The following is a 26,350-nucleotide window of genomic DNA, read 5'->3' as shown; positions in this document are numbered from 1 at the left end:
ATGACAATAAATGAAAATTATTATAATGACCTTCTAATTAAAAAAAAAAAAATTTAATGAAAGCACCTGATACCATTTGATTTGAAAATCTCCTATGCTTAAAATATATCTATTGCTCTTAACTTTGAAATTTACCAATAACAAGCTAGCCACAAATGTTGTTCCAATTCATTTGGAATGCTACTGCTGTTATTACAAACTTAATTAGTATCTCACCTCTTTTTTACTTCTCACCACAGACAAAAACTTCCATACAAACTGAACTCTTGAATCCTGAGAGCTATCTCAAAATAAGCAAAATTGGAGCACTCACCATAATCATGTCTTATGTATCATAATCTATAGTATCTAATTTATTTTTTCTACTACTCACCATAGAAGAAGATGTAATCCTAAACTGAACAGATAAAAAATCTTAATTAATATTTGAAGTACATGATATCAAATATTTTTTCACCATACATGACAGAAAAAGAATCAAAACAATCCAATTCAAAAACTTAAAAAATATCCCATCCAGACTAATTAAGATAAGCTAATCCAATTCAAAAGACTCATCTAGAGAAAGTTAAGATAAGCTAATGCAATTCTAAAAATAAAAAAAATAAAAAAAGTGTAAGCACATCAAAAGACTCACATTCTATATACGCAGAAAAAAGTTTACGAACACAACAATTCTAGTCACTTCTCATGAAACATCAATCCCACAATGAGTTGAAGGCATAGAAAACGTTAGCACAAAAGCATGACAAATAAATCCTACAGTAGCAACAGGTCACAAATTGTGAAAAACATTGCATCATTATTTATCTAACAAATAAATTCTACAGAACATCTTTTAAGAGCACCATAAGTGCATATAAAAAAATCTGGGTTAACTATTCATTATATAAAAATAGAGAAACAAAACTACTGTAGCAAAGTAATTATAAATTGTTAAGAACATCATGCGTTGTAAAAATTTTTATCAAATGTTCATATAATTAATCAGAAACAATGGGATTGGATTCGGATCAGAATATATTATATTCTTATTTAGAAGCAATACAATTTCAATGACGTAGAATATGTTAATTGCTTCTATTACAATCAAAATTCCAAAGCTAAAGCTAACAACTATAAGGTCAAGAATACGTACCGATAACCAACAAATAACAATCATACCTTAACATTTCTAGCTTCTTTGATCACCTCCTTAAGCTTCACCTGCAAAAAAAGATGTTGTGGCTCCAGAAATGAACCCGAGACATGGTGCAAATTACAACGTCAACTTTTTTCACTGCTTCCAGTAGGCTCTTATGATCAGAAAACAAGCCCTCAACCAGCATAGCCTCTTCCTTTTTGAACAATAGCAACATCTGAAGCTTTTCGATGTCAAGTCCAAATGTCCGATCTCTGGACGCTGAAGACCTAAAAGAAAGGGAAGGAGACAACGGCAAAGGAGCTCGGGGACGACGGGGAAGAGAAGGAATCTAGGGGATGCAATAAAATCGAAATGAAATAAAATGATGTTAGGGATTTCAAAACTGGGGAAAAGCGGTGAACTGTTGAATGACTTATGTTGTAAATTCGGGAATGTTGTGCTCTAATCAGCCCTTCATAGTTTCCAAAATATACAATATATACCCGACACAATATCATTTAACTTCCCTTATGTTGAGCGTCTTTTATTGGAAGCGAGTACACTGTAGTGCTACAGTTGATTGGAAGCGAGTCGAGCAATAGACTAACTTTCACTATTTGTTAGAGTGAGTTTACTGGGCCAATAAAAAAGAGTTTAGTTTTCAATTTAACCCTAGAAAAGGGGTTTTAAAGTAATTATTATATAGTTTTATGACTTTATAAGTATCATATTATTTTGCTTAGTCTTTGGAAATTTGGTACCAAGTTTCGGGATACCGTTGGGGTATCAAATTGTGTTTCTTTTCTTTTCATTCCTGAATGTGGCTTTATATGAACCATATTAAATTATCTTATTATTGGTGTGATTGGTGATTTATTACCCATAAATATAATTATATACTAATATTAAAAGACATAAAGACCCATATACTAATATCTATAGAAAATATGTTAAAAAAATAAATTATTGAAAAAATAAAATGAGGCAATTATATTAACATTGACTCAAAGTCTCCTCAAACAAAGATAAAATGTGTTTGGAATAAAAATTAAAAATAACATCGGTCCATAGTTGACTTGGAACAGTAATGTAACATTGACTTGGAAAATGACAACCGATCAATTATTGAATACAGGTAACACAAATTGACTTAATAATTAAGGTAAGCATTGACTTAATAATTAAGGTTAGCATTAATTACTTTATCCTTACATTTATTAATAGTTTAAATAATTGACCTTATATTTACTGATTTATCCTTATATTTATTCATATAATTATATATAGCAATTATGTCATTATATAATTATTTTATTATAGTAATTACTATATTAATTGACGTTAATTATGGTTCTAGTATTAAACTACTTTATCTTAGGAATCATTTAATTAATTGTCCTAATAATTAAGGTAAGTATTAATTACCTTATTTATGATTATATCTTTTAAACATTAATTATAAGTTAATATTATAAATTTAATAGAAATATAAACATAGTTATCTTAATATATAAAAATAAAAAATAAAATAACAATTACTCGCGAGTGTCGATCGTCGGTGACCAATGCCAGAAACTAACAAAGTATCCCAAGAATATATGACAACACTATTGACATCAGAATGTTGCTCTTAGGTAGCGTTTGGTTCAGATGATGTTATATTATTGAGGAATGTTGTATTACTGGAAATATAGATTACTATAGCATCTTTAGAGAAATATGTTTGGTCGGTTGGAATAAATTGATGGGTATGTTATAACAATATGTTTGGTTGGGAGGATAAATAAGTGGGTATGTTATGTAGATTACTAAATTGTCCTCATTTTAAAATAATAATATAATATTATTTTTATTATTATTTTATTCTATTATTATTTTAAATGATTTCTTTTAACCCCCCTATATTTGAAATTTTACCAAAACACTCTAACCATATACAACTTTAATTTATAGTAAAGTCACCCCCACTCACCCCAAAACACTACCGGCAGCCACCACCACCACCGGAAGCTGCTGTAATGGCACACGACCAGTCGGATCTGGCTGGTCATACATCGATCATGCCTAATCCGGCTAGATCTGGCCGTGAATATGGTCGTTTCACGGCTAGATCTGGCCGTTAATATGGCCATTTCACGACCACATCTTTGGCTGTGAAACAACCAAATCTGGTCGTTTTCGGTCATGGATCACAAATCCATGGTCGGAAATGTCCTTATCGGCACACGACCGACAAGATTCTGCCGGTCTTGTGCCGATATGACGACTTTCGCTGGTGGCTAGCGGTGGTGGCTAGCGGCCGGAGGTGGTCTTGGATGATTAAGGGTATTTTGTTAACTTTTAAACTTTTTTGTGCTGGGGGTGTTTTAGCTAAGTTCTCAAATATAGGGGGTCTGGGTAATTGTTATTTGGTAGACATATGAGGGCAAATGTGTCTGGAATGATAAAAAATTAAGGGCAAAATAGGGTAAAAATTATTATTACCCCGGTAATCTAACATTAACACCCCTAGAAAGGTAATCTGATTACCCCCAATATTACCAATAGTAACCACTATTTACAATAAAATATTACTGTAATATTATATTACTTGACAACCAAACGAGGAAATCTTGAAAATTAAACAAAGATTACACGATTTATCTTATTTCATCCCGAATCAAACGCATCCTTAAAGTGATCTATGGTATTATGTAAGAATAATTAGCAATTAAATTATGTTTTGGCTATAGGAGCTAGGAGGATGAGAAACTAAGGGCCGTCATTTCTCTCTCATGTTGTTGTGGTCAAACGCTACATATTCTTTTAATATATTTAATTATGAAATATAATAAAAAGATTTTTAGATTTGTTTGTATTATGATGGTAAATTGGGAACTTCAAATTTAAGTGTTTGATATGAATTTTTTTAGATTAGAATGGTTTTTTATATTTTAAATTCAATCAATTGGACTTGTATAGATATGTGATCAAAATATTGGAAAAGATCCCCAAAAATATTAAAGTTGGAATTTTACTTTTACTTTTTGATTTATTTTTTCAATATGATAATATTCATGGAAGCAATTTATTGACTTGAAAATGTTTGAGTATTTGTAGGTTTAGAGTGGCTATCAAAATTGAGTAATTTGGAGGGACTACCTTTAGGAGTCAACAAATTCAATAATAGTATCCTATCATCTCTAACTGGTGTGTCCTCATTAAAATATTTGGATCTACAACTGAATAATTTGAACGAGATTATTAATATTCAAGATAATTAGCTATCTTCTCATTCTCATAATTTCAACATTTTTTTTTTCACAATATAATATGGCTTTTAAAATTAAATATATGAAACAGTTTAATTTTGCTCTGCTTTTTGCAACACCCACCTCAATGAAACCCCTAATTTCGCAATCCTCTTTACCCCTTTCATTAATTATGTTCAATTTTAATCCCAAAATTCAAATCTTTTCATTCATTTTCAAGTGATGGAGAATTGATTACTAAAGTTCAAGTTGAAGGGGCGGGTAGGTTTTGCATCTTGGAGCCGGATCCTTTTCTTGATTTCGAAGGAGGATCGAGAAGCCTTTACTCGACTTAGTAATTGCGGTTATAGTGGGGATTTTAAATTGGAGAAATACATGAAAAAGTCTTTTGTAATATTTTTCTAAACATATTTTATTTATGACAAATTTATTAAAAATATTATTCAAAACATATTGTAAAGATTCTGGAAAAATTTCAACTATTTAATGAAAGTCTCCATTCTTTTATTAACCCAATGGATCAAATAATTGCTTACTATTTTATTGAACATTGTGTTTTGGTTTATACACATAAATATAAATATATTTATATCCGGTGAATGCTATTGAAAGGGGTGATGGAGTTTGGGTACCTTAGGATTTTTGGAGGAACTGGAACCGATCGGTTCTCGAAATTAGGAACCGGAACTAGAACAGACCGGTTCCAATTTCGGTTCTGGGTACCCTAGATAATCACAGGTTCCAGTTCCGATTCTAGGTACCCTAGATAATTCAGTGGTCCCTATAACTTTACAAAATGACAAAAAATCTTGTTAAATTTACAAATACACCCCCATTTGTTTAAATATTCTATAACAATATAACTTTTTTCTTATTAATTAATTTCAATATTTCAAATAATTTTAATATATAGTCTTACTTTTAACATATAGCGTAAGACTATATATTAAAATTATTCATAGCTTCTTCATATCCAAAATCCAAAATCCAAAATGTTCACTAGTTATGCATATAGTCTAGGAGTAAAGTTTTTAAAACCCCCCAATGTTGTATACTAGTTGCAAGGTACCTTGTTACCGGTTCCTTGTAAGGTACCTTGTTACCAGTTCCTAGCAGGGTACCCTATTCTATGTTCCGGTTCCGGTTCCCGATTCCTAGAATGAAGGAACCGAAACTGGAACTGAGGGGTCTCGATTCCTCTTTTTTTAGAATTGAAATCTACCCTGTGAGGGTCGGTTTCGATTCTTACCTGGAATCGAGACCCCGAGTACTTGCTGGTTCCCAGTAGAACCTATTTTCATGCTCACCCCTAATTGAAACAATGTTTTTAGACATGAAGAACGCATCAAGAAATTATAGATATTGAGTACAAAGTTTTATATTTATTATTTTATTCAAAATTTAAAATCCTCTGAATAAATTTCCAAGAAACAGCACGCACACATTCATAGAGAAAATCAATTTTGTGATGAAAATTCAACTTCTGGTTGTTTAGAGATTTAAAGTTGTTAAATTTGTGAAGTTAATTTCCCTCATAAATACTTTCCCCAAAAGTTATAAATTGTACAGTCCCTAATTCTAATTTGGATTCATCAAAGGAATTTCAATTGAGCAAAAAAGTAAATAAATTAATAAATTAATCGATTCATACTTATTTTTTTTCTCAAGGTCAGGTCCGGTAGTTTTTGCCTTTGGAGACTAAAGTATCAGTTCTCGAAAGATTGGGATTAAGAAAAATCCACAACATTAAGGACGAATATCAGACATTTAGACTCCACATGTCTCTTTTCACGTGGCAAACTATTATTGGTTCTGATTTTTGAACTCATTCTACAGCTCTAATACTTATCCCACCAGATTACTCATGTAAAATGAAAAATTCATAATTCGTAGCTTTCATCAAACTTTTAGAATTTAGATCCACCGTAAACTGCTGAAAGTCCCCGTCGCGCCGTCACAAGCTTTTCCGGTGACAAGGACACCGTCAGGCAATTGTGTATATTTCTTTTTCTTCTTTTTATTTTATTAGTGTTCTTTTGAAATTTGTTGATATTTGTAAAATGCAAATCTCCTTTTTTATTTTTTATTTTCTTTCATTCTTCGAAAGAAAATTTTGCATAATTAAATTCTGCATGTTATTTTGACTAGAAATTTCCGCTAAATTTTGCTTAATTAATGTACGATAGGCTTTGATCTTATTTACCATTTTGTTTTTATTGCAGATTTTGAGAGATCGGCTTTAGATGTTGAGTGTTGAGAATAAAGTGCAATGTGAGGAGATTGAATTAGTAGATAAAGGTGATGACTCCATTCCGAATTCTTTGTTTGGAGCGATTAAACGATGTTTTGTTGACAGGATTAACAGTGAAGTGTATGAGAATGTGGCTGGGAACTTGGTTTTGAGGTAGATTTTCGGGATTAGTTTTAATGGTCCTTTTTTGGCTGCCAAAGGAGGTTGGTTCATCATTTATAGTGCTTGAATCATCTTTGGTTAGAGACCCTGTTGTTATAAAATCTTCTGGGACGTTAATTCAGGGAATAAAGGTCAAGTTTGGTTCTGCAGAAAGTGGGCTCGGTTGTGTCATCAACTTCAAGGAGGTTTTATCTTACTAATGATGTTGAGTCACAGATGGTGAGATCGTTATCTTTAGATGTGGTTTTGTCAGGGTTGGATTTGTCATCAATTCTAATTTGGATTCGTCAAAGGAGTTTTAGTTGCGGGGCAGTTATTTGATTCCGTTATTTGCACAGCCCATTTATCCATTACTCTTGGTTTTGCATGATATATTTGCCGATCTCCCATCAATGTTAAGAGCTCTTGCCCTTGCAGAAAAGATGCTTTTTGATGTGAACAGAGGAGAAGTTGTGGATACTCAAGTTATTTTTTAAGTTTCACTTTTAACAATGCTGGTCGGCTACCTATCAATAAATTAAGGGATTCTAACTCATCTAATATTGATTTTTCTGAGCTTCCACTTGAGGATAAATCACAAGCACTCCTTGCACAGTCTCTCCAAAGTCAAGCTAAGAAGTTCAAGACTATGGTAGCAGTAGTGGGTGCTAGTTACTTAGCTGGGCTTTCAGAACATTGGAATACTCCTATTCCTGATAAGGTCAAAGATTTGATTGGAGAGTCAGTTACAAGCTGCAAAGATGATGGGGATATTTCAAATCACATGGATAAGAAGCGTTTATTATCTAATAAACTTGTCATGGCTGTGGGTGCTGGAGCAATTGTTGTTTTAGGAGCTTCATCTCTCACTAAACTTCTTCCTGCATCAACCTTCATAAAGGTTGTGAGGTTTAAAGCTTCTATTTCACTTAAGTTTTTCTTACCCAATTCCAAAAAACAATGGTGATAGCTTTAGGCAAGACTCGAGTTTTTGCCCCAGGACAAGCAACTTTTGGGTCAAATACATATATCTTAAAGACAGTAACTTCTGCTGAGAAAATTCGGGGCAATGGCCCACCATGTTGCAGCATCTGTTAAGAAGACCAGTTTTCAACAATTAGAACAGCATTTTATGAAATAGTGAGAAAAAGGCGGGTACCTCCAATCAGTGTCCTACCATGGGCTACATTTGCAGGTAGTATTGTAACTTGTGCTGATTGCTTGTGTATGGAGATGGGGTTGAATGTGTTGCTGAATCTTCGCCCATAGCTCCTTCAATTCCCAATTAAGAGCGTGAGATTCAATATCTACATGAGGCATCTCAGAAAATGAATCAAGACAGATGACACCATGATTAAAAAATCTATTAAATCATCGACGTACATGTTGAAGAAATTATAGATTGAATAAAGTAAGACTTCAATTATTTTCTTATCAATGAATAGTATTTATAGTTCTACTCATTGATTATTTTAAAAAGTTCCATAAATTAAAGATGACAGATTCTTATGCACAAATTGAGTCTGGGCAGCATCGATTGTATCATCATGGGTGTTTAAGTTCTAATCATAGAGTTCTTTTGGTGCACCAATGAGTACTCCAATGTTTTTAGACTATATTATATAAGTCTTGAGATGATGCGGTTCTTAGTCCTTACTTGTCTACTTCCTTCTCTTTTGCAATATCCTGATTTACTGTCTTGAAGCATAATTTTATTTTTTCATTTCAAGAATCTTTAAATTCTTAAAGTTACCTGTCTACCATATTACTGTTGCTTGGTTTAGCACTTTGTGGGCTTAGTGCAGTTTTTCTCATCATAATTTAATTGAGTTGAATTATTTTTTTCACTGAATTTGATATATTAGAACAATGCAATTTAATTTCTAAAAGGTATTATGATAGAGTTGTAGTGTTGATGTTGATGTTGATGTTTTCTTAGATAATTGGGCTTGGATCCAAAGTGGATATTCTTATATAATTAATGCAATTATCACTTAAATATTTTGGTAATGTAAATTGCTACACTAATAACATTATGAGTAATACTATACCAACAATCCTCTTTCACAAATTTTCTCTTACAACCCTAATATGGTAGATTGCAATTGGTTTTTTATTAAAAACTATTTCAAAATTACTGAAAACTTTTTTTCTTTGGAATTGCTAAGAAAATTCTAATTAGAAATATATTAAATATTAATAGATGTTATTGAAATATTATATTCATTATTGAATATCTAATATTATATTACACATTATTAGAAGTAACTATGGAGGAAATCATTCTCTTTGTAGACTGCCATTGAACAAAAAGTTGCAGCCCATTGAAATCGGCATCATTAGCATTAGCACCAAAAGCTTCATTAGATAATATAGAAGACAATAGTGAATTTGTTGATAGAGACATTTTCTATATAATTTTTTTAAATAAAAATACTTCGAAATATTTCAAAAGTTTATCCACAATTTTTTTTTGAATTGCTGTGATATTCTATTTATTAATATTGTAAAGATTTCCAAAATTAAATATTCAATATCTTTATTAATAATAATAATAAACCAATTCAATTGGACCGTTTTCACCTCAAGAATTTAATTCCAACCGAGTTAAAAAAAAAAAAAAAAAAAAACAGACTTATCGAATTAATTTTATCAAGTCCCAAAAAATCAATATCATTACATCTACACCCAAAATTAGTAAAAATTCCTCAAGTCTCAACCAAGACAAAATTGACATGTTACCCTCACCGAGTGGGGTTTAAATAATACTGCTTACTCCGCATGAGCCCATTTCTTTCGCAGAAGCCGAAACAGCTCTGCTCTGCTCTGCTTTTTACAACACCCACCTTAACAAAAACCCTAATTTCCAATCTTCTTTACTCCAGTTATCAATTCTATTCAATTTTAACACCAAAAGTCAAATCTTTTCATTCTTCAAGTGATGGAGAATTTGGTTACTGAAGTTCAAGTGGAAGTGGCGGGCGGGTATTCAGATCCTGGAGCTGGATCCTTTTCTGGGTTCCAAAGAAGGATCGAGTTTCATCCGGCTAGAAAAGTCTTTAGTGGGCTTAGTAATGGTGGTGACAGTGGGGATTTTAAATTGGAGAGATGCTGAATTCAAGTGGGTCGGAGCAGAAGAAAGCTGGGACGGGTCAAGGACAGGGTCCGAGTGGTGGGTCGAGGAAGAAAGTTGATGGGTCGGAGTTTTGGGATTGTGGGTTGGATCCTGAGCTTAGTTTTGGAATGACTTTTCGGAGAATTGTGAGTGTGTTTAGTTTGTAAAGATTGCTTTTTTTTTTTTATTTTTTTAAATTCTATGGCTTTGAATGAGTTTTTTCTGTATTGATAATTTGTTGCAAATTCGATCGTTTCGTTGTAGTTTGATTTAGTTCTGTTGAAGGGCAATTGGTATGTTACAGGGAGAGAAATCCCGGTATGATAACAGTAATTTATGAGTATTTGTTAGTTTCATGGTTATTTGAGGGGAAATGCTATGTTGCCAGGAGTAAAATTGTAGTATGGTTACTGGAATTAACGGTTTTGGTAGTCCATATGTCTTTAAAAATGTGCAATGAAACTAATAACGAAATACCGGTCATAAATGATATTTGTTATCATTTTGTATTCCATCAGTGCTGCCATAGTTTAAGATATGTTAAATTGCGCTTATTAGTTGGTGATTTCACTCAAAGACTCGGTATTTTGTTGAATTTGGTATTTCAAATAAATTTGGTGTCAATTTTTTCAATGGCAAATGTATTGACTCTTTTTAGGTAATAGCTATGATAAACTTGGTTTTGCGTTTAACCTAAACTTGTCTATATTGATATGTATGACTTACAGGGTGCTGGTCTTGAAAATCTTGGAAATACTTGTTTTCTCAATTCATTGTTGCAGTGTCTGACATATACAGAGCCTTTAGTGGCATACTAAGCTTGCAGAGTGGCAAGCATCGAAATTCTTGTAAGTGGCTTTCTCTTTCTGCTCAATCCTTACTTTTTTTTGCTTTTTATCTCCATGAACACAATAATATATGCATGCAGATTTCTGAATCAATTCATGTGTCTAGCTGTACTTTTATTTCTTATGATGGGGTTATAGAAGCATATTTAGCTTTGATATCGATCTCTCATGGATATGTAGTGGCTTCATTAAAAATAAAGTTCAAAGACTTCCATAGTTGTTTCAGAAGGTTTTGTGGTTTATTTATGTAGGATTTCTAGATTAGAATATGTCTCTTTTGCCATTTCCCAAATGTCCTTCGCAGTGGGAAGAAATAAGAACAGCCGTCCAAACTCCTCTTCCATCGAGTTGATCAACCAAGTCATAACAGTGCTATTCTCGGCATCCCATTCTCATATGCCGAATTATCTTCTTCTTGAGCTTTAACACTTCCAGTCAAGTGGCCCAACTTTCCTTTCCCTCTTTATCATTAATTTCATAGCCTGAGATCACGGTACATAATTTCTACCATTCAGTTTATGAACACTAATTTGAATGGAGTCTTGGTCCAAATTATTATGACTAGTTAGATGAAGCTGATCCTTGCTGCTTGAGGAGGATCTTGACCTTGAATCCCTTGGAGGACTCTTGCTCCCTGGGGTCCTTGGACTTATCTCCTGTCTTCAACTGGCCATAGCACTCCTCGCCATTATTAATTTTTCCGGCCAGAGGAACCTGGCTTTGATACCATGAAATCAGGAGAAAACAAATCCTGATAATCTTTTATTTCAAGCATATCTTATTGTATACCCAACATACTCTAGTGTGATCATGGAGAATTTGTAATACAATAAGATAATGATCATGGAGAATTTGTAATACAATAAGATATGCTTGAAATAAAAGATTATCAGGATTTGTTTTCTCCTGATTTCAATGTACTGTCACTACGAGTGGGCTCTATGGATGATGATTTTAATGTCTTTAATAATATGGAGCAAAGCAATTTGACATCTTTGGACACCATGATAACAGGCCTTGCAAAGAATGGTCTAGGGGAGGATGTCGTCAATTATTTCTCTCGATTCAAGCGAACAGGACTAAAACCGGATGGTCAGATTTTCATCGGGGTTTTCTTTGCTTGTAGTGTTTTGGGTATTGTGATGAAGGAATGTTGCCCTTTGAATCAATGATCAATGACTATGGGATTATTCCGTCCATGAAGCATTTTGTGAGTACAGTTAACATGTTGGGAAGCACAGGGTATTTACATGAAGCCCTGGAATTCATTGAAAAGATGCCAATGGAGGCAAGTGTTGATGTTTGGGAGACGATGAATATTGTTTGCAGAATTCATGGGAATTTGGAGCTTGATGACCTAGGTGCTGAGCTTGTTGAGCAGCTAGATCCCTCTTGTTTGAATGAGAAGACAAAGTTAGGCCTTGTACCTGTTAAAGCATCGAATATTGTGAAAGAGAAAAAAAAGGAGAGAAAATACCATGACTTTCAAACAGGAGATACATCTCATCCAGAGAGTGATAAGATATATGCTCTTATTAGAGGTTTGAAGGCTTAAATGAAAGAGGCTGGTTAATTCCAGAGACAAAATTTGTGCTATATGACATAGACCGAGAAGGTAAGGAGGAAGCTCTTCTTGCTCATAGTGAGATACTTGCTGTATCGCAAGGTCTCCTCAGAAGCCATGCCCGTGCTACCATTCGGATAGTAATGGACTTTCGTATTTATGGTGATTGTCATGCTGCAATGAAAATCATCTCGAAAATTGTTGGTAGAGAACTCGTTATACAGACTGAGGAGAGATTCCACCATTTTAAAGATGGATTGTGCTCCTGTCGGGACTATTGGTGACCACATTTGAGTCTAAGTTAGTTAGCACTATTTGGGTTGGTAGCACATCCAAGAGGCCAGAGACCAATTGAGGAATTTTGTAAGGAAAGATTTTGTTCCTCGTGTTCATACACCATGTCCAATTAAATAGATTTTTTATGCATTTAATCAGAAGAACAGGAAAAGTTCCCAAGATATATTTATGTTGTAATTTTACTTCAATAATTTTTTTTTTTTAATTTCTTGTTTTGTGAATAATGTTGTGATTTATTCGCCCGAAAATGTTTGATTATTTGCAGGATTTGAGTGACTTGGAGTATCTATATTTAAACTTCAACAGATTCAGTTCATTCCATCACTAAGAAATTCTTAAGATGGTCATACAATTGAAAAGTCTTCTCCAAGACAATGCCTACTCTGCTTGATAAAAATATCAGCATATCTTGCTTCCCTGCCTCCCTCCTTCCTCTGACCTCCAAGGATAAGTAAGCCAGATGAGCTATAATATCTTTATGTGTATTTTTCACAAAAAATCTGTGCATTTTAATCTGGTTGAATTTGAAAGAATTAGCCAACTATTAATGAGAAAAATTGCTTCATTGAGTTCATAGTCTTAAGTGTTTGAATGGATCTAAAATAGTCATAGACAGAAATACTGTTGCATCAGTAAATTTTGGATTTCAAACACTTTAATGCCTCTAAGCATAGTTTCTAATAATCATTCTTAAAATTTCCTAATATTTTAGAACTTGAAACACACCATTTTATGGCTTTTAGACTTGAAGAATGCAAAAACATATTACAATTTGTTCAAATTAAAATTCCCTAGAATCAATTTCCCTGAAACAACACACACTCACATGCAAAAATCATTGGCCAATTTAAGGAATAATTGCTTCTGTGATCAAGTTGCTCAATCGAAAAACAATGGGCAGAAATTGATGGGCAGCTCTGTTATAAGAGAGCAACTCTTCAAAGCTCAAACAAATTAAGAAGACCAGAAATTAATTGAGAAGTTGATTGAAAGGCATGGTAACTTGAACATAGATGTTTGTTGAGGAAGAAAAGAGATCCCCAAGTCAATAGTAAACTTGATCTATACCTATTATAGATAGCATAAAATGTTTGTTTTTGTGTGTGCCTTGTATGGGTTCAAAACGTTGATCAATCAACAGTATTTTATTATTTCTAATAATGATGGTGCCCTGGCACACACTTCACTTCACATGAGCATAAGGATCAAAAGGTCCAACAGGTGCATTTCCAAAATGATGATAAACCTGCAAAACTAAAATATATTTAAAAATACAGTACTTACAGACAAAAAAATATTTGGCATCCAAAGGAAAAAGCAATACACTTTTAATGTCAAATTTGGATTAATTAACGTCAAAATCAAACATTGCGTCAAACTCTTCTTTGATGTCCAGAAAATAAAATTTGGCAACTGCAATTACCTTTAACCATGCCAAAATTGATATGCTATACAAACTAAATGTTTTCCAGGTTGAGCAGTTAAAAAAACCAAACCAAATCGTAGAATATGCAACCACAGAAGACTCGCACCGTCCCTTTAAACAAATAAAAGACAAATTCAGTGCAATGTTGTTTCAATTTTTCTTCATTTTTCACCAAGGATTTCACCAGTTAGGACTTTCTAAGATATGGAACTTATGTAATCAAATTTATCAGTTATTTTGCCAGAATTTGTAGGTTCTAGTTCAAAGAGATGTTTAGCAGCAGCCTCACATATACTCAGATTATCGAGAACTCTACAAAAACTAAGCAAAGCTCCCCAAACACAAGCATTTGGCTCGAAAGGCTTTGCCCAATCATGTTATATGCCTCTTCTAGCCTTCCAACACGATCTAGAAGGGTCACCATACAAGCATAATGCTCCATCCTTGCTTCAATACCATGCTCTTTACACATGCTATCAAAAAATTTGCAGCCTTCGTCAACTAGGCCAGCCATGCAAAGCTGATAATACACAAGTGACGTTACTAAAACAAGGCTTTTGTCCACTTCTTTGCATCAAATGAAAAATCTCTATAGCTTCTTTAGCCTTTCCATGCAAAGCATATCCACGCATTATAGCGTTCCAACAAACCAAGTTTTTTGATGACATCATATCAAAACAAAGTCATGACATTTGAATCCTTCCACACTTTGCATACATATCACTTAGTATTGTAGACACGTAAATATCACCAAATATTTCTCTTCTGATAGAAAAGCAATGAGTTGCCTTCCCAATCATCAATGCGGCAACGCTTCCATAGGCTGATAGCAAGTAGGGTATTGTAACATTGTTTGGCGTCATCCCCACTATCTGCATCTCTCTAAAAAGTTCCAATTCCTCAATACCTTACCATTTTGTGAAAAACCAGCAACCATTGACGTCCAAGACACAACATTTAATTCCATTCCTTGGCTCTCAAATTGCCTAAAGACCTCCAATGCATTTTCAACAGGACCATTTCCTACAGAGACCTGTAACAAAAGCATTGCAATCATTTACATCCTAATTTTCCATTTCATGAAACACTTTGGACATCTTCCATGTACACCCACACTTTCCGTACATATCAATAAGTGAACTACTAATGCAGTTGTTCTCCAATAAACCTCCTTAATCACAAAACCATGAATCTGAATCCCAAGTTTGGGATTCCCCAAGTCGCCCACAGCGGAAAGAACAATAGACAACACTGTGCTTCTCAAGGGTAAATCCTTCCAAACGCATCCTGTGAAACGAAAGAACTGCGTCTTCATAATGTCCACTATGATTAAACCCTGCAATCATACCATTCCAAGACAACACATTGGGTTCCACTCTTAAACAACCTATCTCGTTAATGAGTTTTTTGGCTACATCCACACACCCTTGTCGCTCGTAAGCCACAAGCAGAGCACTAAAAGTTTTCACATCCGGTTGGGCTAATCTGTCAAACACTTTGTGAGTGTCCCTAATGTTCTGACATATAATGTACATACGAATCAAAGAAGACTAAAAAAACACTCGTATACAAACACCATATGAATCACATTGTCATCAAAGTCTTGGTGATTTACATATTGAGACAGAAGCTCTGTTGTGAGATCTGTGTCATTAAAGACACCAGTTTGGAGGATGTGAGCATACTGTCACGCACTTAACTTCTTTGCTAAGTTCGTGCGGCCTTAACTCGTCGGAAATGAGCTAAGCAGCCTAACGCTCACAGGCTAACAGTATATGAACGAGAGAGAAGTATAGAGAAAATATAAACTCTGTATATTGCTGGAATTCAAGTTATGAACTTTACATGGTGGAGTTGCCTATTTATAGGCTTAAGCTCCTCAAAGTAAATGAATGACTAAGCTATGTGTTTCAGCATTAAGAAACCATGGGTGGCACGCATGTGTGCAACCTTGGAAACGAAGCTCGTGGGTGGCGAGCATATGTGCAACCTTGGAAACGAAGGTGCTTAGTCGCCGAACCTAGCTGCTGAGTCGTTAACTTAGCCCCTAAGTTAACTTAGCTCTTAAGTTTGCTTCACCCTGAAGTACACTTAATCTGTGAGTAACGTGCAGCATGCTTGGGCAAGCAGGCTGGTCGTGACAATACGCTTGCCTTGTCTGTGATAAAGATGAATTGAATGAGTTGAGGGTATGAAAGGCGTTGACTGTTTTCAAAAAGGAGCACTATGCTTGCATGGTTGCCCTTCTAGTCATGTTGGCAAGCTAGAAGAGGCATATAACATAATTGAACGAATGCCTTTTGAGGAGCCAAAAGCAAAGCTCTTGTAGAGTTCACGGTCATGTAAGTATGGTTGAGGCCGCTGTTAGCATCACTTCGAACTCAAGGTCTGGTCAAGTAGTTTTTAGGACTAATGAAATATGGACTCCAAATATCTCTTCCCACGTGGCAGACAATTAATGGTTTTCATATTTGAACTATCCTACAAGAATAGTCCTTACCACACCGGATTACTGATAAGGCCAACATTCATTACTCACGTTCATCAAGAATAGTCCTAGCTCCTAAGTCCTTACCACACCGGATCCACCGAAAAACTTCCCGTCACGCCATTGAAATGGACACCATCAGGCCGGTATGCATTTTTCTATTATTATTATTTTTTTAATTTTCTTTCATTCTTGGAATGAAAATTTTGCATGTTATTTAAATATTAAATACTTCTATTTTGTCAGCTACGCTTTTTTGAATAGAAATTTTTACTCAATTTTGCTTAATGAATGTAGGATCGCTTGATCTTGTTGACTATTTTGTTTGTTACAGATTTTGGTGATGTTAATGTAATTTTAATGGCAATTGGATTGGTTTCAAATCTGCAAAATGTGTGGCCATTTTCATTATTAAAATCTGATGACTTGAGAGCTTCTGATGAGTTAGCTCGCAGGCTTCACATACCAAAACACACCAATTAGAGAACCTGAATCAAAATTGTGGTGTATATACTTTGTGCCCAGAATTTACTGGAGTGGTCGGCTTTAGGTGTTCAGAATAAAGTGCAATGTGAGGAGTTTGAATTAGGAGATAAAGGTAATGACTTGGTTCTTACTTCTTTGTTTGCAGTGATTAAACGATATTTTGTTGATAGGATTGATAAGAAAGCATATGAGAATGTGACTGGGAACTTGATTTTGAGGGAGATTTTTGGGATTGGTGGTAATGGTCCTTTTTTGGCTGCCAAAAGGGCAGCCAAGGAGGTTGGTTGATTGTTTATAGTGCTTCAATCATCTACAGTTAGAGAACCTGTTGTGGATAAATCTTCTAGGGAAGTTAATTGGGGATAAAGGTCAATGTTTGGTAAGTAGTTTGGTTCCACAGAAAGTGGGCTCAGTTGTCTCATCGATTTGAGGAAGTTTTATCTTACTAATGATGTTGAGTCACTGATGGTGAGATTGTTATCTTCAGATATGGATGTGTTTGAGTTGAGATTGAGGCCTCCCAATTCTAATTTGGATTTGTCATGAGACGTGGTTATTTGCACAATCCATTTATCCATTACTCTTGGATTTGTGTGATATAATTGCTGATCTCCCATCAATGTCAAGAGCTCTTGCCCTTGCACAAAAGATGTTTTTGATGTGAACAGAGGGGAAGTTGTGGATACTTAAGTTATTTCTAAAGTTTACACCTTTCGAATTGTAGTTGAGGGGTTGAGAATCACTCTTAACAATGTTGCTCGACTACCTATCAATACATTAGGGATTCTAACTCATATAATATTGATTTTTCTAAGCTTCCACTTGAGGATAAATAGCAATCATTCCTTTCACATTCTCTGCAAAGTGAAGCTAAGAAATTCAAGATTGTGGAAGCAGTAGTGGATACTAGTTATTTAGGTGGGCTTCAGAAACATTGGAATGCTCCTATTCCTGATAAGTTCAAACATTTGATTGGGGAGTCTATTACAAGCTGTGAAGCTGATAGGGAAACTTCAAATCACATGAATAAGAAACGTTTATTTTCTAATAAACCTGTTGTCGCTGTGGGTGTTGGAGCAACTGCTGTTTTGAGGAGCTTCATGTCTCACTAAACTTCATCCTGCATCAACCTTCATGAAGGTTGTAACGTTTAAATTTCCTGTTTTGCTTAAGCTTTTTCTAACCCAAGCCTAGAAAGCAATGGTGATAGCTTTAGGCAACACCAAAGTTTTTGTCCCAAGACTAGGAACTTCTGGATCAAATACTTCTGTCTTAAAGGCAGTAACTTTTGCTGTGAAAATTTAGGTAGTGGCCCATAGTGTCATAGCCTCTATCGAGAAGACCAGTTTTTCAACGAGAACATCATTTTATGAAAGAATGAGAAAAAGGCGGGTACGAACAGTCGGTGTCCAATCATGGGCAACAAACTTGCGCAAGATTGCTTGGGTATGGAGATGGGATTGAATATGTTGCTAAATCTTTGCCCGTAGCTCCTTCAATTGCCAATTTGAGGCGTGGATTCAGTATCTACATGAGGCATGCCAGAAAGTGAAGCAAATAAATGGCACCAAAAATTCAACAATCTATAGAATCACTGACTTACAGGTTGAAGAAAGTATAGATTGAATAAAGTAAGAATTAAACTTTTCTTTTATAAATGTATAGATTAATTCTACTCATTGATGATTTCAAAAAGTTTCAATCAGTTGATGATGAGAGATTCTTGTGCACAAATTGAATTTAGGCAGGATTAATTGTATTATCATGGGTGTTCAAGTTCTAATCATAAAGTTTTTTCTGTGTACTTTCTGAACTTCTTTTTTCCAACTTTCGTACTCAGTTTGACAAAACTATCTGGATATCTTGCTTCTTGTTATATATAATATGTTCATATATATTCCGCAAAAATAATTTTCTATTAGTGAGGAAATTTACTTTATTGAGCTCAAAGTTTAAGTGTTTGAATGGATTTAAAAAGGGTCATAAAGAGTGTTGTATTAGAAAATTTTGGATTTCAAGCACTTTAATGCTACTTTATGGCTTTGTTATTCTTCCCTTGTTACTTGAATTACAACTCAGAAAAAATAACCAAGGATGTGAAACGAAAATTTAGCGTAATTAAGCTATTCATATAATATATGATTAGTGTTTCCACGAAGATAACTTCAGTGTTCTAATGATTTGTAACTTTACTACAATTCTAAACACCGGATGTTACACCATTCATCAACGTCATCACCGTTCATCACCACCACAAATTCAATGCCTGCAACACTGTCCGGAATTTAGTCAGCAAAATTCACTCACGGCAACGCCAAAGCAAATTCAGCAAGAAAAATTCACTCTGAGAAGCTGAAAGTCAAACACAAATAATACACATGAGCCAATTGCTTATATACATGACCTTGAGTACAAGCTGGCCACCTAATCAAGCACAAATGATAAATGCCTTTAAACAGGCTACAACCTGAGCATCTCCCAGCTTGTTCTTCAAAAGAGTGTAAACAAAACGCAGTGTTTTGTTTAAGTAACAAACGGATGATTAACGGAACTTGAGGCTACCATTAGAAAGTATAGACCATTAGGTCTTTGGTTGATTTTTACAAGTCAGGATCAATGGTTGCTGATAGAAATTAAATCTTCCATTAAAAAGATGTAGCCTTTCATAATCCAATTTTTAACCAATCGAAAATGAAACTAATTACTCTCACATTAGGTGGTAGACAAATAATAAAGTTTGCAATATTCTTCACAGTTTTACCTTCGAACTTGTCAACCCAAAACACATCTTACTAGTTAAGGGACACCCTAAGTTATATACTATACAAAAAAGAAGTGCTTCATGCTACAGATCTTTGTTCAGGACAAAATTCAACAACTCAAATCATTACTTTTCCACCATTAACGTCTTTTTTACTACCTGCAATCACAATCAAACTTGTGCAGAAAAATTATGCATATTAGCTAGAGAACACAAGTTCATTCTATTGTTCGAGCATTTGATCTGGAGCATTTTCTCATTACTTCTGGAAAATTTGGATTTCAAACACTTTATAAGTTTTTTTTGGGTATAATAATTGGTGGCCACCTCTTGCCCTTGCTACAATTTGAATCCAAGATCTCTTAGTCTCTTAACTCCTTAATCCATCCTTCTCTCCATCATGCCACAAGAGATGCTTAACACTTTATAAGTTTAATGCCACTTCAATTGAACTATATATTATTAATGTTTCCACGAAGATAACTTCTCTTACTTTAGTGATCCGTTTTCATAACTAATGGGTAAAGACTTTACAAATGGATGATAGCTTCAATAAGGATTCAATCTGTTCAAATGATTGCGTTGTCCATATTTTCATTAATCTCGAAGCTTTGAACTGCAAATTGTTAAAGTCGGACGTGAAGATAGATATTGTTATGCCTGGAAAAGTAGGGCTAACGCATAAGCCTTGTCAACATGGGTGGTCAGAGCTTAAGAAAGTTCTACAACCGCTCAGATGCAACCACGTCGCGTGATGACGTGAGCGGCATGCTCCTGCCAGTGTAGTAGGTGTACGCTAGGTTGGCAAATGGTTGGAAACGATCCACGTGTTCAATTCCTACACAAGTCGAGGAAATCACGCCGGCAAGTGAGCAATGGGACGTAGAGAAGGATTTGCACGACATCTACCCCACTCATAGATTTAGTAATCATTACCTTGGTTCATCCCACTATAAATAGAGGACTTCTCTCCCATTTGCAGGATTAGTTAATTTCACTCTAGAAAGGCTTATTCTCTCTCTCTCTCTCTCTCTCTCTCTCTCTCTCTCTCTCTCTCTCTCTCTCTCTTGTATTCTCAAAGCTAAAACTCAGCTCGCTGATCGCGACCTGACTTTACTCATTAATACAATATCAGTGGACGTAAGATTCGCCTTGTGAGCATCCGAACCACTTTAAACGTTGTTCTTCTCTCTTTATCCAATTAAACACTTCCATAATCACATGTGACTTTTGAGCCCGCTTAGCATTTCTCACGTGCGAATAGTTGGTGTCAAAATCAAGCATCAACAGATATATTGGTTTGAATCCTCATAGCCCTTCATAAAAGGGGTAATTAAAATAGTTCCCCTGAAGTTAGACTATAATGATAAAAGGGTTACCTTGCCTCCCTGCTTTACAAATTAATCTTCACTTCAACAATTAGATATCTCTTCCAATCAAATTACCGGAAACATCGCTTCATCTCCCCTTATAGATCTTACATCCATCAAATTTCTCAACGTTTAAAACAATTTGTTCATAATCATTGATGCCAACATCATATTAGGGAAGAGCTTCAATCTTCACTACTAGAAAAACCTCCTTTCTTGACAGAATGAGTTGATAGTTTTTCTTGATCGTTCTCGAAAACTAAAATTCTTGACAGATTCTTGACAGTTTATGAACTGTCAAGAATTTGAAATAATCCTTAACCGTTTTAGATGATTCTCGACAATTATTAACTGTCAAAGAATTTTTTAAAAATAAATTTTGCGAATCTTATTCTTGACCGTTGTATTCTTAATCTTTGATAGTTTGAACTGTGAAGGATTAAGTATATAAAAAAAAAAAAAAATTGCCTTAAAACTTTTCCCACCCTTTTTTTGCTGCCCATTTTTCATTAACTATTCTCACAATTTTTTCCCTAAAACTTATGATTACCCGCTATTTCACTCATTTGTGCAAACCCTCATAATTGACCTATTTTCAGTACTAGAAAAAAAGTTCTCATTTCTATCCCTCCCGTTCAGTAGACGACGACTCGTTCACTGACTTTGACACTTACTCCATGCCTATTCCAACGGAGATTGTTAACTTCGATGAGTTCTTGGCAATGCATCCCCAACACTCAAATGTAGGAGTGTTAAGAAAAATATAGAAACCGAACTGGTTTTCCGATTATTCGGAAAACCAGTTCGGTTTTGGTCCATAGAAATACAGAATACCGAATTTCTGATTTTATTAAAAAACAAATTAAAAACCAAACAATTTTGTTTAAAATTTCAAAAGTAAATAATTTAAATTAAAAAGTTCCTAAATCTAAAATTAAAGAAACACAAAACCCCAAACCCGGTTTTATTAAAAAAAAAAAATTAAAGAATTTTGCCCAAAATTCAAATTGTTTGAACCCTTAAAATTAAAAAAAGTAAAATAAATAAATAAACAATCTAATTAATTTCTCCACTCCGTCGTCACTATCCATACAAAATCCCCAAACCACTAAAACCCCACCGCTGACGACGCAATTGCTGTCCACTTCTCCACTCCGTCGGCCTCTTCTTCTCCAATTTTTGCCTGAAATCCTTGACTGCTCCACTCCATTTGCCTCGTCTTCTCCATTTGACGGCTGAATCTCCAGTTGCTGAACTCCCTTTTTTTCTTTTTACTTTGTGGAAGTGCTTTCATTTCTCTAGTACTACTTTGTGTTTTCTTACCTACTTCTGATGACTTTTTATGAATCTTCTTTGGCTATTTTGTACCATATAGTAAAAGTACCTCTTTTCCAAAGTAAAAATCCTGTTAGAATGCTGAATCTTCCTCGCCTCTTTTGTATTCCTACTTCTGCTGACTTTTTGTGAATCTTCTTTGTTCTATATGTAAGTACTTTGGACTACTTTAACGAGACAGTGCCTCTTACTTTTGCATGTTAAAGTGAGACAGTGCCTATTACACTTGGGCTTCGTCTCTTTTTTTTTTTTTTGATCAAATTTTAGTTTATTGATTTTTTCTTGTGGGGGTTGTGTGCGTGTTCAGTGCTCGCAAGAAGGAGCTGAAGAATAAGCAGAGAGAAGAGGAGAGGAAGCGCAAAGAAGAAAAAAAGGCGAAACAGGTACTTAGCTTTCGTTTTAAGCTGATGATTTGTTGAGTTTTTTATATGGCTTTTGGGTATTTTTGTATTCATTTTTGTTTGCTAATTGGCTTTTTCTTTTCTTATTTGAGATTTTGATATGGCTATGCGGTATTTGGCATTCGTTTTTGTTTGTTAATTGGTGTTATTTTGTTATTGTTTAAGGATTAAGAGACAAGAAGGTGGTGTCATGTAGTTATTAATTTGAAGTTAGTAGCATATGTGTTTATGAATATTGGTGTTATTTTGTCCTTCTTTAAGGATTAAGAGACTAGAATATGTGTAATGTAGTCATTGATTTTAAGTTATTATGGATTTTGAATGCAGGGGTGGGGCCATAAAGTTTTTAGGGACGAAGCGACACCACGACAAGTGGCTGAAAGACACTGAGAATTATGTGGTAAAAGGTTGCTTTGCAATGACGGAGTTGGGACATGGAAGTAATGTATGTATGTCAAGGTTGTTAACTGATTTGTGGAATCTTACTATGTTCTTAATTTTTGAACTTTGTGATGGGTTTGTTATTTTTAGGTTAAAGGAATTGAAACAGTTACCACTTATGATTCAAACACTGGAGAGTTTGTTATAAACACTCCTTGTGAGTCAGCTCAAAAATATTGCATTGGTGGAGCAGCCAATGTAAGAAATTTTTCTTTCTTTAAGATTTGGTTAGCAATGTTTGTTGTTCAATTTGATTCCCATGCCATGGGTAGAAATTGTGCTTGCAGCATCTGTGTTTACATAGTTTTTGTTGTTTTGCCTGTTTAGCATGCAACACAGACGGTGGTCTTTTCACAGCTTGGAATTAATGGGAAAAATCAAGGGGTTCATGCATTCATTTGCCAGATCAGGGATGCAGATGGTAAAATTTGTCTTAATATCCGGATAGCTGATTTGGTCATAAGATTGGGTTGAATGGGGTTGATAATGGTTGAATTTGGAAAGAGTTATAAGACCTTTTGTAGTTAAACTGCTCTAGTTTATGTTTGAATGGCCTTAAAAAATTATGCTCTCTATAGTTAAGATGTAACTCAAAAGTTTTGGAATTTTTTCAAGTTTGATAATGTCCGAATCCCCAAGTAGAATTTGTTGAATTCAATTGCTGATGTTTCACCTGATGGAGAGTATCTTAGTGCAATCAGAGACCGAGATCAGGTAATTACCTTACTGATAGATGGCATATTGTTATCTTCTTCTAGCTTAATTTATCTGATGAGATGACTTTCTAAGCTCTTATATATTTGTGTTATTTTTAGAGATTTGCAGCTTTCATGGCCGCTTTAACATCTGGTCATGTAAATATAGCTTCAGCAGTAGTGTACATATACAAGGTAATAATGGATTTTAATTCTGGTCTCCCTTCAGTTGCAAAACTTTTGCAGTTGTATATGATTTTTGGGCCAGGGATGCAGGTAATCCTGAGAAACTTAATGAATTACTGGAAATTAACATTCTTCTCCTTTTAGATTGGCTTATCAATAGCTATAAGGTATGCATTATCAAGACGGGCATTCTCTATTACACCAAATGGACCTGAAATCCTGTTGCTCGATTATGCAAATCATCAACGACGACTATTGCCTCTCCTTGCAAAGACGTAAGCATCTTGATAACTTGTATTGTGACAATTAAATTTTATTGTAACTTTGGGATTAAACTTTTCTCCCTTCTCTTCCCTTACATTTATAGTATCTGGTATGAGCTGAGTATATATGTTACTGGATTTGCCAGTGTGGACACATCTACAAAATTTTCCCAATTGACTCTTATCTGTTTGCAAAGTAAGTAGGGAGTTTGATTCTATTGAAAGTGTATATTTTTCACTTAGTAATGCTAATAAATTTATCCTGATTGCTTTGGTAATATGTGGTATTTGAATAGAAGTAATTATACTGTACCTATCTATTGATGATCTTAGCTAATAAACTAGTGTTGTTATTTCTGCTGCTATCCTCCCCCTTTCCTCCTCATTATTGATTTTGCAGCAGATATGCTATAAGTTCTGCTGCAAACTACATGAAGATGTTATATGTGAATAGGACACCTCTGTCAAACAAAACCATTCATGTTATTTTAAGTGCATTCAAGGCTACTTTCACCTGGCACAATCAGCGAACATTACAGGTCAGGAACTTCAACTACACATCGATTATTTACATTCATGTTAAGTGGTCTGATTCAGACTACTATTCTTTTAGGAATGCTGTGAAGCATGTGGAGGACAAGGCCTGAAGACTGAAAATCATGTTGGTCATTGAAAAGTGAATTTGATGTGCAATCTACTTTTGAAGGGGACAACAATGTCCTGATGCAACAGGTTAATGTCTATGGTCTTCTCTCTTATAAATTATGACAAAGAATTGCAACATATCACTATTAATTGTTTACAAGTGACCTGCATATCTATATACTACATTTTTGTTGGAGACAGGAATAGGTATCAGGGAAAATGTTAGATTCTAACTTACCTTCTTCCGAAATGATATGAATTGTTTAATAGCCTTCCTAAAAGTGTTGGGGCATAAGAAGACGTTTGAACTTGATCTTTTATTGAATTAGTTTATATTTCCTCCATGTTTGACCTTTAGTAGATTATAGATTTTAGACTTCTTAGTACTATATTATAGCCTGCTGTTTATGTAGATTGCATGTTAATAATCCTCTTGTTTCTTTTAATTGAAATTCTGCGTATTGCAATAATTAGTTTGGTTTCCATATTAATTCTGTAAGCTTTACGTACCAATTTGTAGTTTGTTTTGATCAATGGCTAAATATTAATATGGAACTATATTTATACTCAATTTTACTTTCTCCATAAATCTCACTTCGAAATGGCTGTGCATGTTTTTCCATTCCTCCAGGAAATGAAATTTTGCTACTTGCTAACATAGAGAGCTTTAAGGTAACTGTTTCTTGGCCATTTTTCTTTCCTCAAAGATATATGGTTGGTCAACGTAAGGGGATTTTTCTAGTAGCTAGTGATTTATTTGGATACACTGATTGATGTTTATGCAATTGTCCTTTCGTGTTCACTTATTGGTGTGGTTGCTGCTCTGTATGTTGAAGCAGATCATATACCCTAGTTTTGCATTCTAAATATTGTCATTATTTTGGTGGTGTTTGTGGATCATGTTATTATGTGATCAATGGTATGTACTTCTAAAAATAAGGCCATATCACTTGGAATACAAATTTGGGATTCATAGTACTAATAGTTGTATATTAAACATAGTAGTGGCAAATGCATTAAACTGCATACATGTATACAAAAGAATAATTTGAAAATAACTCCTAGATCTTGTGCATTATTTTATGTAGCCAGTAGTATGATTACGAAAGCCTCACTGGTGATTAGCTGACTATTAGGTAGGAGCTGTATGGCTTGCATGTTTGCCATACAGCTTGTTCACTTATGCATTTTCATTTCAGGAACTGCTCTACTAGGCATAATTATTTTGTGTTTGGGTTAATTTTTTACCATTTAAGAATCGGC

At 34.4% G+C, this 26,350-nt stretch overlaps 2 protein-coding genes, 1 long non-coding RNA gene and 1 pseudogene across 3 annotated transcripts; 3 read left to right on the top strand and 1 right to left on the bottom strand.

The window, feature by feature from the left end:
* Nucleotides 1–6,287: 6,287 nt before the first annotated feature.
* On the top strand, nt 6,288–8,380 carry LOC116133278. Its single transcript, XR_004128522.1, has 2 exons — nt 6,288–6,370; nt 6,597–8,380. It is a non-coding gene; the product is annotated as an uncharacterized LOC116133278 (long non-coding RNA).
* A 3,218-nt stretch (nt 8,381–11,598) lies between these two features.
* On the top strand, nt 11,599–12,577 carry LOC116133320 (pentatricopeptide repeat-containing protein At4g32450, mitochondrial-like). Its single transcript, XM_031419030.1, has 3 exons — nt 11,599–11,821; nt 11,878–12,270; nt 12,336–12,577. The coding sequence occupies exons 1-3, from the start codon at nt 11,599–11,601 to the stop codon at nt 12,575–12,577; spliced, it is 858 nt and encodes a 285-aa protein (XP_031274890.1).
* Nucleotides 12,578–13,773: 1,196 nt separating this feature from the next.
* LOC116133319 (pentatricopeptide repeat-containing protein At1g20230-like) lies at nt 13,774–15,551 on the bottom strand. Its single transcript, XM_031419029.1, has 5 exons — nt 15,365–15,551; nt 15,185–15,303; nt 14,924–15,049; nt 14,333–14,536; nt 13,774–13,836 (listed from the first exon to the last, which is right to left on the bottom strand). Exons 1-5 carry the CDS (start codon nt 15,549–15,551, stop codon nt 13,774–13,776), a joined length of 699 nt encoding a protein of 232 aa, XP_031274889.1.
* A 1,081-nt stretch (nt 15,552–16,632) lies between these two features.
* Nucleotides 16,633–26,042, top strand: LOC116133318 (annotated as a pseudogene).
* Nucleotides 26,043–26,350: the final 308 nt, after the last annotated feature.

This window comes from Pistacia vera, unplaced genomic scaffold, assembly GCF_008641045.1.
Source record: "Pistacia vera cultivar Batoury unplaced genomic scaffold, PisVer_v2 Contig268, whole genome shotgun sequence".
In the NCBI taxonomy this organism is placed as follows: domain Eukaryota; kingdom Viridiplantae; phylum Streptophyta; class Magnoliopsida; order Sapindales; family Anacardiaceae; genus Pistacia; species Pistacia vera.
The sequence above is the reverse complement of the archived record's forward strand: the minus strand, read 5'-3'. Positions and strand labels throughout refer to the sequence as shown.